Source organism: Naegleria lovaniensis (genome assembly GCF_003324165.1).
Source record: "Naegleria lovaniensis strain ATCC 30569 chromosome Unknown tig006, whole genome shotgun sequence".
In the NCBI taxonomy this organism is placed as follows: Eukaryota; Heterolobosea; class Eutetramitea; order Acrasida; family Naegleriidae; genus Naegleria; species Naegleria lovaniensis.
The window spans coordinates 291,069-305,007 of NW_025407828.1; the positions used below are offsets into that span (position 1 = coordinate 291,069).

The 13,939-nt window shown below is 36.9% G+C and overlaps 4 protein-coding genes across 4 annotated transcripts; 2 read left to right on the forward strand and 2 right to left on the reverse strand.

Annotated features, from left to right (window-relative positions):
- Window positions 1-6: 6 nt before the first annotated feature.
- Window positions 7-732, reverse strand: C9374_013375 (uncharacterized protein; the record flags this gene model as incomplete). The annotated part of the gene is made up of 1 exon (XM_044689244.1): window positions 7-732. One exon carries the CDS (start codon window positions 730-732, stop codon window positions 7-9), a length of 726 nt encoding a protein of 241 aa, XP_044553784.1.
- A 2,808-nt stretch (window positions 733-3,540) lies between these two features.
- C9374_013376 (uncharacterized protein) lies at window positions 3,541-7,389 on the forward strand (the record flags this gene model as incomplete). Its single annotated transcript, XM_044689245.1, has 1 exon — window positions 3,541-7,389. One exon carries the CDS (start codon window positions 3,541-3,543, stop codon window positions 7,387-7,389), a length of 3,849 nt encoding a protein of 1,282 aa, XP_044553785.1.
- Window positions 7,390-7,927: 538 nt separating this feature from the next.
- C9374_013377 (uncharacterized protein) lies at window positions 7,928-9,465 on the forward strand (the record flags this gene model as incomplete). The annotated part of the gene is made up of 2 exons (XM_044689246.1): window positions 7,928-8,503; window positions 8,578-9,465. The coding sequence occupies 2 exons, from the start codon at window positions 7,928-7,930 to the stop codon at window positions 9,463-9,465; spliced, it is 1,464 nt and encodes a 487-aa protein (XP_044553786.1).
- A 143-nt stretch (window positions 9,466-9,608) lies between these two features.
- C9374_013378 (uncharacterized protein) lies at window positions 9,609-13,367 on the reverse strand (the record flags this gene model as incomplete). The annotated part of the gene is made up of 1 exon (XM_044689248.1): window positions 9,609-13,367. The coding sequence occupies one exon, from the start codon at window positions 13,365-13,367 to the stop codon at window positions 9,609-9,611; it is 3,759 nt and encodes a 1,252-aa protein (XP_044553787.1).
- Between the last annotated feature and the right edge of the window lie 572 nt (window positions 13,368-13,939).

Here is a 13,939-nt window from a genome sequence, read left to right on the forward strand (position 1 = left end):
ATGAATTTATTTAATTCTTGTAAAATAGCTTGCAGTAATCTTCTCAAAATGATTTACAAAATTGGTCAATTCACTATTGCTACTATATTTTATCCTCACTTTAGCAAGTCGAGTATCATAATTGACTTGAGATTCAATTAAATAAGTAATATTATTCAAACTTTCACAATAATTATAAAACGTAATGACATGATGATTCACTCCAGATGCCAAAGTGTAAATAAAATTTGATTCCAATGTATGATCTAAATAGGATTTGAATTCTTCACAAGGAGGAGGAGTATTGGATGAGTCATGATGAAAAATAATTGAATATTCTAGTGTGACATGTCCATCTCCAAATTGTTTCCATAATTGTTTGTATTCATCAGTGGTATATTCTTTAACATTTTGATTTAATTTGATGGGAGAGAGATTGAAACAGTTAGAAATGTCATCCATATGGGTCGGTGATGGCACGTAGTTGGGAGAGGTCATCATCGTGGAATGTTTGTCTTTTATATAATAATAGGCCTGTGAGTTGTTGTTGTTGGTTTGTTGTTGGTTTGGAGAAGAATTTGCGTAGGATTGAATTGTTTCCATATGGTGGTGGTCATCATGATTTATTCCGATTGGGTGTTGATGATTCATTTCCATAAACTCGTCAGTTTCAATTTCTTGGTCATCCATGTCATGATTTCGACGACTTTTCTTGTCGGAGCCACCAAAACACGCTTGCAGCAGCCTAAACATTTTTTATTGCTGAGTTTCAACATGCTGTTTTCTGTATGGAAGGTTACATAATCTAATGAACACTTGATTCCCTACATAATAACCGTCGTTTGGTGCTCACGACATCTGAAAATGACAGTTAAAATACCAGTAATATTAGAACCAAAAAGCTATCATAATAGTATCGGTGTTTCACTGAACAAACAAATCATAACAATACGGTTGTTCGGTGTTACATAACGAAAGAAAGGCCAATATTAGCAACAATACAAAATTTGTACAATACCAGGCAGTTTACTTGTAAAACAGTACCACACTGTAAACGTACAATGTCATTGTATACATCTACTATCTGGGATAACTTGTTGATGCTTGTATTAAACAATACATCACTACCTCGAATTAACATTACTGGTTACACTTTGAATCAGTTTAATAGGTGTTTACGAACAATGGTATCAGGTTTCATTATCCGTTAATACGCTTACCATTTGTAAATGACTGTATTCTAAAATGTTAATACGTATTGACGATACACTCCATTTTCGTGGAGAAATTTCATTTTGTCGTTGGTACTTATTATCGGTTATATATGGTACTTGGTTATTTGGAATAACGAACATATGGTTTCATTAAGGTTTTCCGAGGATGAAATGAAAATAAATTGAATATGTTATAAGTGATACTTCATGGAGAAGAGATAGCAGCTACCCCATTGGTATTTATCTATTATTGTTTGAAGTTACATAACAGTTATAATGCCTGTTTAATCATTTTCTATATACAATACGTGGAAGCCAGTAAAAACAAAATTTGTAAATTACCTTCCATTGAACGATTAAGAGTAGTCCTATGCTGTTTTACCAAGAAACTGTGTCAAGGTGGCAAACGGAATGATACTGTCGCGTTAGATATCCTGGAAGTATCACTTATTAAGAGATGGATCGTCAACCAACAACCGTTATTGTTGCACAGTTGTACCGACTAGATCGTGATGAAAAACTCAAGTTGCTTTGAGAAAAACCACATTAAATGGATAACAACGTGATAGTAAAAAAGGTTATCTCAATAAAATTTTAAAAGAAATTGAGATAAAATATTTTCTGTGAGAAAAACATCGCTTTATTGCGACAAAAACATCGTTGAGCGATTCAACGACGGATAAAAAAGAACAAAGCCAGTCTCAGACAAAGGTGTTAAAGAAAATCACTGAGCAAATTAGAGGCAAGTAAGGCAAAAGCCAAATTAGTACAACAAAAAGTTGTTGAATTCTAACGGGAAGGACGGAAGGGTGTTGTTGTGGTGCAAGACTGTTGGGAAGGAGGGAGATACTGTGCTCAATGTACCTGAAACGGATTTTTGAAATCGGTTCTCCTCATGTTAACATCCCAGACGAATCGGTGTTGTTTAAAAAGTTTTCTATCTCAATCCCAAATTGTTATTATGAACACCCCAAAAGTTATGGAAGATTGATCCTGTTCGCATGGACTTCCCATGTTACTTCACCTTATCAATCAGTGGCACGGTAGACCTTGATCTGTGGTATTTGGTGTGTACTATGATTGCATGAGGCAGTGGTCAAGGAGATATCACTTCCCTTACATATTTGTGAGCTTTGCAAAGGTAAGGTATTCGAACATTTTCTTGGGTTTCAACGTTTACCGCAGCGACTGATACCACTAATGATTTGGTTTGCTGAGGGCTTTTTGAGAATGGTTCCGACCCAACAAACAGGTGTCGGAGAAACAAACTCGTCCCAAATAACCTAAAACATCCCAAATTTTGGCTGGTGGGGACTGATCCATCCCAAATGTTTTGAAACATTTCCATAAGGTTGTGGAGTTTCAATGGAACCTGGTGTGGTTGTTGCGACGGAAACAGCTCTCAAGCTGATGTTGAGGTATTAGATTGCTCTTTAGAGCGATGTTTTGGTTGTGGATTTGTTCATACTTTCAGTTCTTTCCAAGAACATTCAATTTGTTTTCATCTGTAGTTGGTACCTCCAGATCGCATTACCACATTTTGCTTTTCACAACTATCATTGCTTCAGGTCCGCAGTCATTGTTTATCAGGCTTGGGTCTGACTTGCAATATTCATGTTCGTGATTCTGTAATGAAAGTGAAGTACGTACCGCTGAGGATGGGCTAATTCCACAGGTCATATAACACTCTGAATCCATTACAGGATCTGTAACAAAGGATAATTTAAGACCTCCTGTTTTGAGGAAAAAATTGAATCTTTCATTTGACAGCCTTCCAAATCTGCAAAGAATGGAAGAAGGATCAACCCTATCAATAAGACTCCCTTTTCCTACATTAAGCCTTATTAAATCGCTCATATAATGTTCTGAGAATTGGGACCCAGATTTATCAAACGACAAAGAGTGGGTCTGACAACGCGATCTGGATGGTGTTTTAATTCGATGAGACATCAAATTTGGTTCTATTAAAAAAGACACAAGATTCGAATTGGTAATTGGCACCACTGACAGAAGGAGACGCAAGCACAGTTCTATCTTGATTTCAATTTATTTAAAGAGACTAAAGGAAAAGAAAATGTGTGCCAATCTTATTCTGTGTTGAGGTGGATCTCAATAAAATCCACACTTCCATTCTTGTAATCCCAACACGAACTCCTTGCTGCATGCTAGAAGTCTTTTATTTTTAGAAGCCTCATTTTGAAAAAAACACGTGCAACTTCAACACTCGTCAAATCTACGCAACCGCATTTTTGACTTGAGTGAGATTCATTGCATCAGAGTCATCCAGCAACAACCAACGACACATCGGAAGCACTCGTGAGGCTTTTATCAACCGACAACTTTTAGAATGATGGGACATGATGAATATTCAGAAGCAAGAATGATGTTACATACAATTCAACAGGATATCAACTCGAATGAGGAACTCAACAGAAACGGTACTACTCATGATGAAATCAGCAACAACAGCGATGACATTCTGCAAATACCTCAGCATGATTCAGTAATGATGGAGGAAGACTTGAATTCAGTACAAGTTGAAACATCAGAAGAAATAACCGAAAATAGTCATCAACAAGTTTTTCAAAAAGATGAATTAATGAACACTTCTTCAGAGGATCAAACGATTTTGTCTGTTCCTACCACTCATGCCACAAATGTAGCAACAACATTGGGAAATATTCAACAACACTTCAAAGGCAACCGTTCGTTACCTCCCATCGATACAAGTAGTAGAAATTTACAATTGAATTTAGAATTTTCATATGATCGAAGGGCAACACCAATTTCACGTAGAATGAACAACAATCACATGAATAATAGCTCTAATAGAGATTCATTTGTTTCTCAACAACAACACGAAGAACAACATGAAAGTTCACTCTCATCAGCAACCAATAGTCCTGTGATGGTCATGATGATGGATCCAGAAACAGAAATGGATCCAGCCAGCCAACATCCCATAAGCATCATCAACAGTAGTAGTAACCATACATCAAGTAGCGCTGATGACGATTCATCATCATTTTCAAACAATGGTGAAGATATGAGTAGCGATGACACCATAATGTCAGTAGCCACTGCTCATGAATCCATCTCTTCAGCATTGACATCAACTCCCACACGAGTAGTAGTAACAACTAATACTGACGTTTCACAGTCTTCATTGTCTGTCATTGGAGTCTCTCCATTTCTATTTCCATCTTCAGGTGAAATGTTTACAAGTCATACACGCGCTCATCAACAAACCAATGATGAAACAATGATGAATGATGATGAAGAGAGTGGAAGCATGACATCGATGGTCGTGGACACAGCGCAAACCTTTTCCTCAATAGTACCTTCAACAAGTGCTGAGAGTAGTGTCATGATACGACTCTCATCACATCCATCCACAATGAGTGATGATGATGCTGACCATACGACTCGACGCACGTCATTGTCCTCCATCAGGGAAGAATCTTCAACCACCACACATTTACTGAACGAGAACATTCCACCATCGTCCAGTAATCTCTCTTTAATACCCTCCATGACTATTCAACCCTCTCCAGTACTGGTCTCTTCAACCACATCTTTTCATACCGCCACTACCACCACCACCACCACCACGATTGACACCACTTCTACCCTACCAATGAATTCATGCATGACAACTACCACACAACCATCAGCACTATCTGCAACATCCCAACATCCTTCACAACAACAACAACAACAGAAAAAAACACTTGATCTGGAATCTCTATTGATCTATCCTCCCACACAAGTTCCATCCAATGTTCCAGATGTTCCTAACCATTTTCAATGTCCAATTTCCAAACTCATCATGTATGCCCCCGTTAAGAATATGTATGACAAGACCTATGAACGAGAAAGTATTGAACAATGGTGGAAAACATTGTATACAAAGCAACAGCCACTCACTGATCCTTTAACCAATCAAAATGTATCTGATCGAACATTACATGAAGATGTGGATTTAAAAAATCAAATTCAAGAATTCTTAAATGAAAATCCTCATCTCAGATTCTCAATCAATGAAACCTATTTCCCTAAACAAATCATCAGAGAAATGAAGGTTGCCATTGATAGTGAAAATATTGAGAAAGTGAGATTTTTACTTTCTCAATTTCCTGCAAGCTTCTTTGTTCAAACTAAATTTCCAATTCCTCATTCGACTCACCATGGAAAATCAAGAAGTGACAAAGAAACCTCTGTTTCAATCTTTGACTGTTTATATCGAAGATTTAAGAATGTCTATGATGCTAAAATTCACATGAATAGTGGTAGTAGTGGCAGTGGCAGTAGTAGTGGAACGAGTGTGGCTACTACTTCCGACACTAATTATAGTAATAACGGAAGTAATAATAACACCACCACCATGGTGTTAGAGGGTAATCGTATTAATAGGAGTAACAACAATAACACCACCACCAATACCACCATCATGGAAGAGGAGACTCATTTGTTACAATCCATGAATAGTGCAGCCATGACAACCACAAGCGCACTGATGAGTAGTAGTAATAGTAGTGCGAATAGTATAACATCAACTACTGATCTTGTTGCATCGAGTCCTTGTACTAGTAGCTCATCTTCTTGTTTACACAACACAACAACCTCTCTTCTTCTCATGAATACCACCACTGCTACCACCACCACACCATCACACCTGAATGATACGATTCACTGCTTCAAAGAAGAAGATTTTATTCAATCAGATCCTATTCTTGCACTCATTGTGAAACAATACAAGATTGTTCGTGATTATTGTATCACCAGACAACATCAAAGTACATCAAAAGTAGAATGTAGTGAATACAAGATGATGGAAAGTGCAATCAAAGATGGTCTCAAGAATATATTTGTGAATAGTGTGAGAATGTTTCCAAGTACATCTATTATGGATTGGTTAATCTCAATGGGTGCATCTCTTTCATCAACGAATCAATTTAGACAAAATGCATTCCACATGGCATGTATGACTGATCAATTAGAGATTGCCAAACATTTATATCGTTTGAATGATCAAGCAATTGGTGAAAAGAATGTAAACCCTGATGAAAAGAATGATGTTGTAATGAATCATACATCTCAAGTGAATCATACATCTCATGATGGTGGTGTTGTTGTAATGAATCATGAATCCCAGGTGAATCATACATCTCATGGTGGTGGTGTTGTGATGAATCATACATCTCAAGTGAATCATGAATCCCATGGTAGTGAATCTTCTATTCTTCACATGAATGCAATGATGGAATCTTCTCCTAATGAGGTATTACAAGATCGATCTCATAGGAGGACTGTACCTACAAGTTCATCAACGACCCAAATAACAAATATTGTAGAAGAAAGATTATCCGATGAAGTGAAACGAAAATGGAATGCCTTCTATTTGGCCATTTGGCACAACAGTTATCGAATTATAGATTGGATGATCAATGATCCACAATTATCATCCAAATTCCTCTCAAAGAAACTCAAATGTATGGTCAAAGACAAGTCCAGTATTTATCATCCCATGAATGCATTGAGTTTAGCTGTCTATAAGAGAAATATTCCTCTCGTAGAGACTTTAATTACCAAATATGGATTTGATGTATCTGAAGAAAAGTATCATCCCATCTATTGGTCATGTATTGCAAATGATTTGAATGGATTTCAATGGATTTGTGATTTTATATTGAAAAATTATGGACCTGATGCTCTAAGAAAACAATTAAAATCCATCAATGAGAGAGCATTTAGAAGATCACTCATTCATGCCATTTCTATGGAAGCATCCGATGAAATGATGGAATACTTGCTACAAAAATGTAAAGAATTTGATGTGTTGGATGTTGTCATTAATAGTCAAGACAATTTTGGAAACACTGCACTTCACTATGCATGCGAAAAATCAAAAACGAAAACCATACAATGTCTCATTAGAGAAGGAATTGCACATGAATGTATCAACAGACAAGGTAAAACAGCAAGTCAATGTTGTAAAACAGATGATGATCGAATTGTTTTACAGAGAGCTATTCGAGAAGAACGTGAATTATTGAAAAAGACAATGAATCGAGTGAAAGATTTGGAAGATGATGTTTCATTTTTAAAGAGAAAGTTATTGGAGATGGAAGAATTATTATCAAAGAAGAAGAAGAATAAAAGTCAAGACGACGACGACGACAATGGCTGTTGCTGACAATGTGTCGTCGTCGAATGATGATTCTTTTAAAAGTTGGTTATTCAATGATGATGAGAAAGTCGTGATAAATGAGAAGTTGTTGTTGAGCTCGTTCATACTTTCACACATTCGAAACACTCCTTTCCAATTCCTTTTTGCGCAAAGGATTTGTAGGGCTGTTCCTCTTGAATTCAAGGACCTTGCTTTTCACAAATGAAAACGAGGTGCCAGATCAGAGCGCACACACCTCAACCATCAAATCAGAATTTTTCTTGTCATCCAATGAAATGAGTGGGCGTATCAGGGAAAATTCGTTGCTTGTTACTTGTCATTATCGTTGTGTGGCTCGTGTCTCCAGGATCAACAGGCTCATCACTTTAAAAAAAAACAACACATCACCACGATAGAGACTGTGTCAAACACAACTTTGACGAGCCTTGAGTGTAACACCCGTTATTATTATTATTGAATCAACTCATCCCGTCATCATTACACAGTTGTTGAAAAGGAAATCAAAATGGCCATGACTTGTTCTGCCAATAACCTTCTCATCATCATGGTCCTTCTCATGACCACCACTCTTCTCAATTTTCCTCCTCAACACATGGTTCAAGCACAAACTTGTACTGCCAATGCTGGTTCAACACCAACCAGTCCAACCTATCTGTGTCCTCTCGGTTACATCAATACTAGAACCTCTGCTACAACATGGGAATGTAAGAAAGCCACAGATATGCAAACTTCTGTAGTGAATCAAAAATCATGTCAAACCTCTGCAGATTGTGCATTAAATCCCAACGATGATACCTCTACCTATGCTTCCAAATTACTTGTGACTTGTTCCAATGGTAAATGTGTGTATTCAAGTTCAAGACTTGCTGGTGATTCGTGTAGTTGGAGTGGACAATGTTTGGGTGGTCGTTGTGATTTATTGACAGGCAAGTGTGTTTCTACTCTGTTGAACACGGCCCGAAAAGATCAACGATGTGAAGTGGTCTTGGCCAATGAAGGACAAGTCATTTCGTGTCAAGAAAATACTGGTGAATCATTGAAATGTTATACCGATGTGACCATTCAATCCACACCCTACAAGTCATGTTATGCTAAAAAGACAGTTCCAGTTGGAATTCATGTGCGACTTTTGATAACTCGACTCGTCTCTACAATGTTTGTGAAGAACGTTCATTTTGTAATACCACTTTAAAGACTTGTATGGCTCTTTTAGAAGATGGATCTTCATGTTCCACACACAAGGAATGTAAGAGTGGTGATTGTCAATTGAGTGATGTCAATGATCCTCAATCTGCATACATTTGTAAGAAATTGAAAGGTTATGGTGAATTGTGTGACTCTACAACGGAATGTTCCAATGCGTATGCATGTCGTTCGACCGATGCCAAATCCTCTCGTCGATGTTTACCATTCGCAGAATTGGGTGAATTTTGTAATACCGATTCCGATTGTCGATACAACAAGCCATTTACTTTTGGTTCCAACACCGTGGTGAATACATTGGTCGTGTGTTCTGTCTCCAAGTGTATTCGTGCGTTTGGACAAGGAAATGGACAACGATGTGAACTCAATACTCATTGCTATACTGGATTTTGTGATCAACAAACTGGTAATTGTGCCAATCCACCCGTTCAAAAATGTACAGCTCCAGCTCCAAATGACAATTGTCCTTATTGTGCTTGTAAGGATGGTAGCGGTGAAGGTACTTGTGTCACTACGAACAATTGTCCAGGATACAAATTGGATTTACAAATTTGTGTGTACAATAACTTTGTGAATTCATTGACAGATCCACTCGCGAATAGTTATTACAATTTGGTGGCTCGATCGGCCATGGATTCTTTATTTGTGGATCGAGAATCATCCATTTATACCAAATGTAGATCCTATTTCACTAATTATTGGAGTTGTATGCAAAATAATGACAAGTGGACAGTTGCTGAATTTGAAGGATTTGTTCCAGGTGTTCAACCAGTTCCTAATTTGATCATGCCAAAGGTATTGAGTGGAGCTTCTGGACTTTCATCATCACTTGTGTTGTTGATCATGATCATCTTGGTGGTGGCCTTGCTTCAATTCTAATGATCATTAAAATATTATAAACACAACATCTGTTGTTTTCAACACACAAAAATCATTTTATCAACAATGGAGAGAATTCACTTGAATTAGCTGAACACACAAAAATCATTTTATCAACACTGGAGAGGACTCGGATTATGTTATTATTGAATTCCTAAAAATTGATCCTTAAGAGCTCTATAATTGGAATAGCACTTTCTCTTATCAGCTGCAGCCTTTTCAATTTTATCATCAATATCTGTTTCAGTGGGATTATCTAATTTAGTCTCTTCTAAAATCAATAATTCTGTTGTCTTTAAATTGTACTTGTAGAGTGAATAGGCCAAGTGAGAAGTGTTTGGATTGGCTTGTTTGTGTGTCGTGACTGCTCTACTTTGCATCTTTTTAATGACATTGAGCATTAAAATTGCTCTCTTGGGTGTGTAGGATTGTGTCATTTTGAATAACGTATAATAAACTCTCAAACTTGCTGCCACGTTATTACAAATTTGTGCAAAGGATGTACATCGTGGTGTGTAACGACCTCTAATTTGGAATGCAGCATGTTTGTACTGCACAATATCTCTCAGAGATAATAATTTGGAATTAATTTCTTCTTCAGAGAGTGAATGAGGTGTCGATGCAAAGTGTTCCAAATTATGAATATTACTCAATAAAATAGATTTCAAATTGAGAACTGATGCTTCAAGTGCTTTGATATGTCTCACTTCACCTTTGGTTAAAGTTGGTTCATCTTTTAAACATCTTTGAATGAAAAAGTAACATTGATTACACTTCTCTAAGGAATGATAACTCAATCGACCTTTTTCAATATTGAGTTTAAGATATTCTGATTCAGCTAATCGATATAAACTAAAGACTTTGGTTTTGATACTAAATTGAGGATTGGTTGCAATTTGACAACAATATTTGATCATCTTTTCAGTATTGTTACATCCATCTGCTTTAAAGATAGGTTCATATCTTGAATATAGATATGTTAATTTCAATAGAATGGTTAAATCTAATTCTGTAATATTTTCTGGTAGAATATCATTGAGTGGATTTCTCATGAAATGATTCGAAGAAGAGGCATGAACAGCAGCAGAGGGTGTTATGAGGCTTTCAGCAACATCTTCCATGTTGAGGGAATTCATACTACTACTACTCCCATTGATCAAGTGCGCACTCGTTGCTGTTGCTGCTACAACCACATCAGGTAACATGTATTCTCGATTGATGGTTTTGGCTGCCAAATATCGTGTCAAATTAAAAATATCCAAAGAAGTTCCTGATCCATATTTGGTTTGAAAATACTTTTCAAAGAGTCGAAGGGCATGTAAATTATTGGAATCTTTACACAAATTATTTTCAGCCTCTCTTACAATTTCATTGAGAATTGAATCACCAATGGGTCGAAATACAGATTGATCACTTCGAGTTCTTAGAATATCATCCATGAGACCATATCCATCTTCATCTGGATCCATTTCTGTATCTGCATTTTCAGCTCCTTTACGATTGAGAAGAGCCATTTGTAAATCGACGAGTGGCCACATTCTCTCTCCAAAACATTCTTTGAGTTCAGAATCTTTTTCAGTTTTTTTCTTTCTTCTTGAACCTTGAACCAGTACTGGAACATTCCATTTTAAGAGTTGATCCATTTCTGAAAACACGTGTTGTTGGCCAACAGAAGCTGACGAATCCGTCATTGTACTACTACTACTACTTGGTACTTTTTGTTGAAGGAATAGTAACAAGTTGATTGAAATACCCTTAATAGGTTTGACCATTTTCACTTCTAAATTGAATGATAATTTGGCATTGATTTTGGTTCCAACAATTTGTTCATTCCATCGATGATCATGACTTTGATTCAAATCTTCAATTTTGAAATGAAGAGTTTTTTCATTCTTGGTATCTGTTTTGAATTTGAAATATTCATCCATATTTTCTAAATTCTTGCCATCAACAGTAATTTGAGCAGTTAGGAATAATTGATAGAGATCAATGGGTGGATCCACTGTTTTGTTTTCATGAGTCGTAGTTGTAGTAGCAATAGTAGTATTACCATGGTGATGAGAATTTGTTGCTGCATGACTATTAGAATTAGTTGAAGTCGTAGTTGAAGTCGTAGAATTCATAGTAGTATTAGTAGTATTCGAATGACCATTACTACTACCAGCAGCAGCACTTCTCTTACCATATCGAAGAAGTAGAGATTGATCCAAATGTATATCATAGGAATTAGGAGTGAGATTGGAAAGAAGAGTAGGATCAATTTCCAAGAGACTCAACAATTCAAAGGTCATCTTCTTCTTGGGAGTGAATTTAATACATTCAATAATTGGATCATTATTCAATAATACAACAGTGATCGAATTATTGACATGTTTGAGTGCATTGAGTTGAGTATAAGCAAGATCATTGTGTGAACTTGTGGACATTTGAATCTTGGAAGGATGAATATGATTCAAGTGGTTACTTGAACAAGTTGGTTGAGGAAAGAATGAAGCCATCATGGTATGCATAATGTTATTGGTGGCATCTGTTGAAGTCGTATGAACAGAGACTTGATCGAGTTGTAATAAATCATCATCAATTAAAGTATGTGTTTGATATGGTTGTTGTGATTGTTGTAATAAATGTGTTTGTAGTTGTGGTTGTTGTGGTTGTTGTGTTTGTTCATATAGACTACAGGACTGTGTTCCTGCTGTTTCATTTTGATTCATGGCAATCACTATTGGATCATTGGGTTTGTTCTTTTTCTTGTCGAGTACACCACGATGAAGAGTGGTGGAATCACTTGAATGTAATTCCTCTTCTTGATGATTTGAAGGAACATTCTTTCTCTTTTGTCCTCTTTTCGAATGAGGACTAGCAGTAGTATTCATATATGTAGTAGTAGTAGTAGAAGTATTCATTCGAGTAGGATCCAACGTGGAATGTTTCATGAATGATGATGAATCAGCCATGGAATGATTCTGAATGGATGGCATGACACTATGGTGGTGGTGTAATAAATTCATGATGGGATCATGGTTCTCATGAGTGGAGGGGTGTTGCATGACGAGATGAGAGTGTTGTTGTGATGGTTGCTGTGAGTGTTGTGATATTTCATAATGATCATTCCTATGACACGCAGAAGTAATGACAGGTTGAACCACAGACAAGTACGAATCATAATTTCTAGAGAACATGACATCTTGATCAGGAATTACTTTTAACCATGCATGAGAGGTTGTGAGTGGAGTGGAAGGCATCAATTCTCCTCCTGGAAATACTAATGGGTGTTGTTGATTGAATGATGTGAAAAGATGAGAAGAGTGTGAAGGTGGTACTTGTTGGAGACTCGTTGATCCATCCACTTGAGTACTTGGTACAGTACCAACGGTCACAACATCATCATCAAAACATCCACTCAAAAAGATGTCATCAAAGTCATCAGTGATGAGAGAAGAGATGCGAGGGTTATTAGCAGTGGCAGTTGTAGTAGTAGTAGTAGAAGTAGTAGTTGTTGTTGTTGTTGTAGCAGTACTCAATGGTGGAACTTGAACATGCTGATTGGAATTATAGTGAGAAGTTGGCATGACGAAGCGTTGATGTTGTTGTTGTTGTTCATATAATTGTTCATGTTGTTGAGGAATGATAAAGTTCAATGCATTTGTATTTACAATAGAATTCTGATGAGAATTCTGCAATGAAGCAAGTTGTAACATGTTGGCAAGTTGTTGCTGTTGTTCTTGTAAAAGTAGTAAGGCTTGTTGTGGATGAGTCATGTCCAATTGACCATTTGCATTCGAAGGAGTATGGTTGAGTGCATGATGCAAATAATAGTGATGAGAGGATGCATGTTGTTGTTGTGGTGGTTGCTGTTGCTGCTCTTGAGGAGTATTCATCACACTGTTCGATGCTGTGAGCATGAAAGGGTAAGTGTCCATCAGTTCGTGGTTGCCGCGGAGATGGCATGAGTTGAATCAACAACCGGCATTGTTGTGGCATGGTCAGCAATATTGAACCAACTTGAACCAACGTTCATGTTATGATTATTATTGGTCAATGATGATGATGAGGAGGATGAGGATACGTGTGGATCGACCATAATGATGTCTATACTCCGAGAAGTGAGTGTTGAGAACAACTTGTACTAGATCAAATCAGTTGATGAAATAAGTGTAGGACGAAATCAAATGTAGAGTTATCTTATTGAAAAGATCAGTAAAATTCAATCAAAATAAATTGTACAATCTGTTGTTGTGTCTCTTGTAATGACAACTACTAGAGTCTTGCAAAAATGATCGGAGTAGGGGCAACTGCTCGGTGGTGAGAGTAAAATCTGTGGGGAGCAGAAGAGAGAGAAATGTGGTGAATTTTTTTGCAGTGGTACTTTGACGCATGGCTGATTTCCAAAACGAAAGATGTTGTTGGTTCAAGCAATTACATGTAGGTTCAATTCAAAAAGGGTGTAACCAAGTAATGGTTAATATTAGTTTCG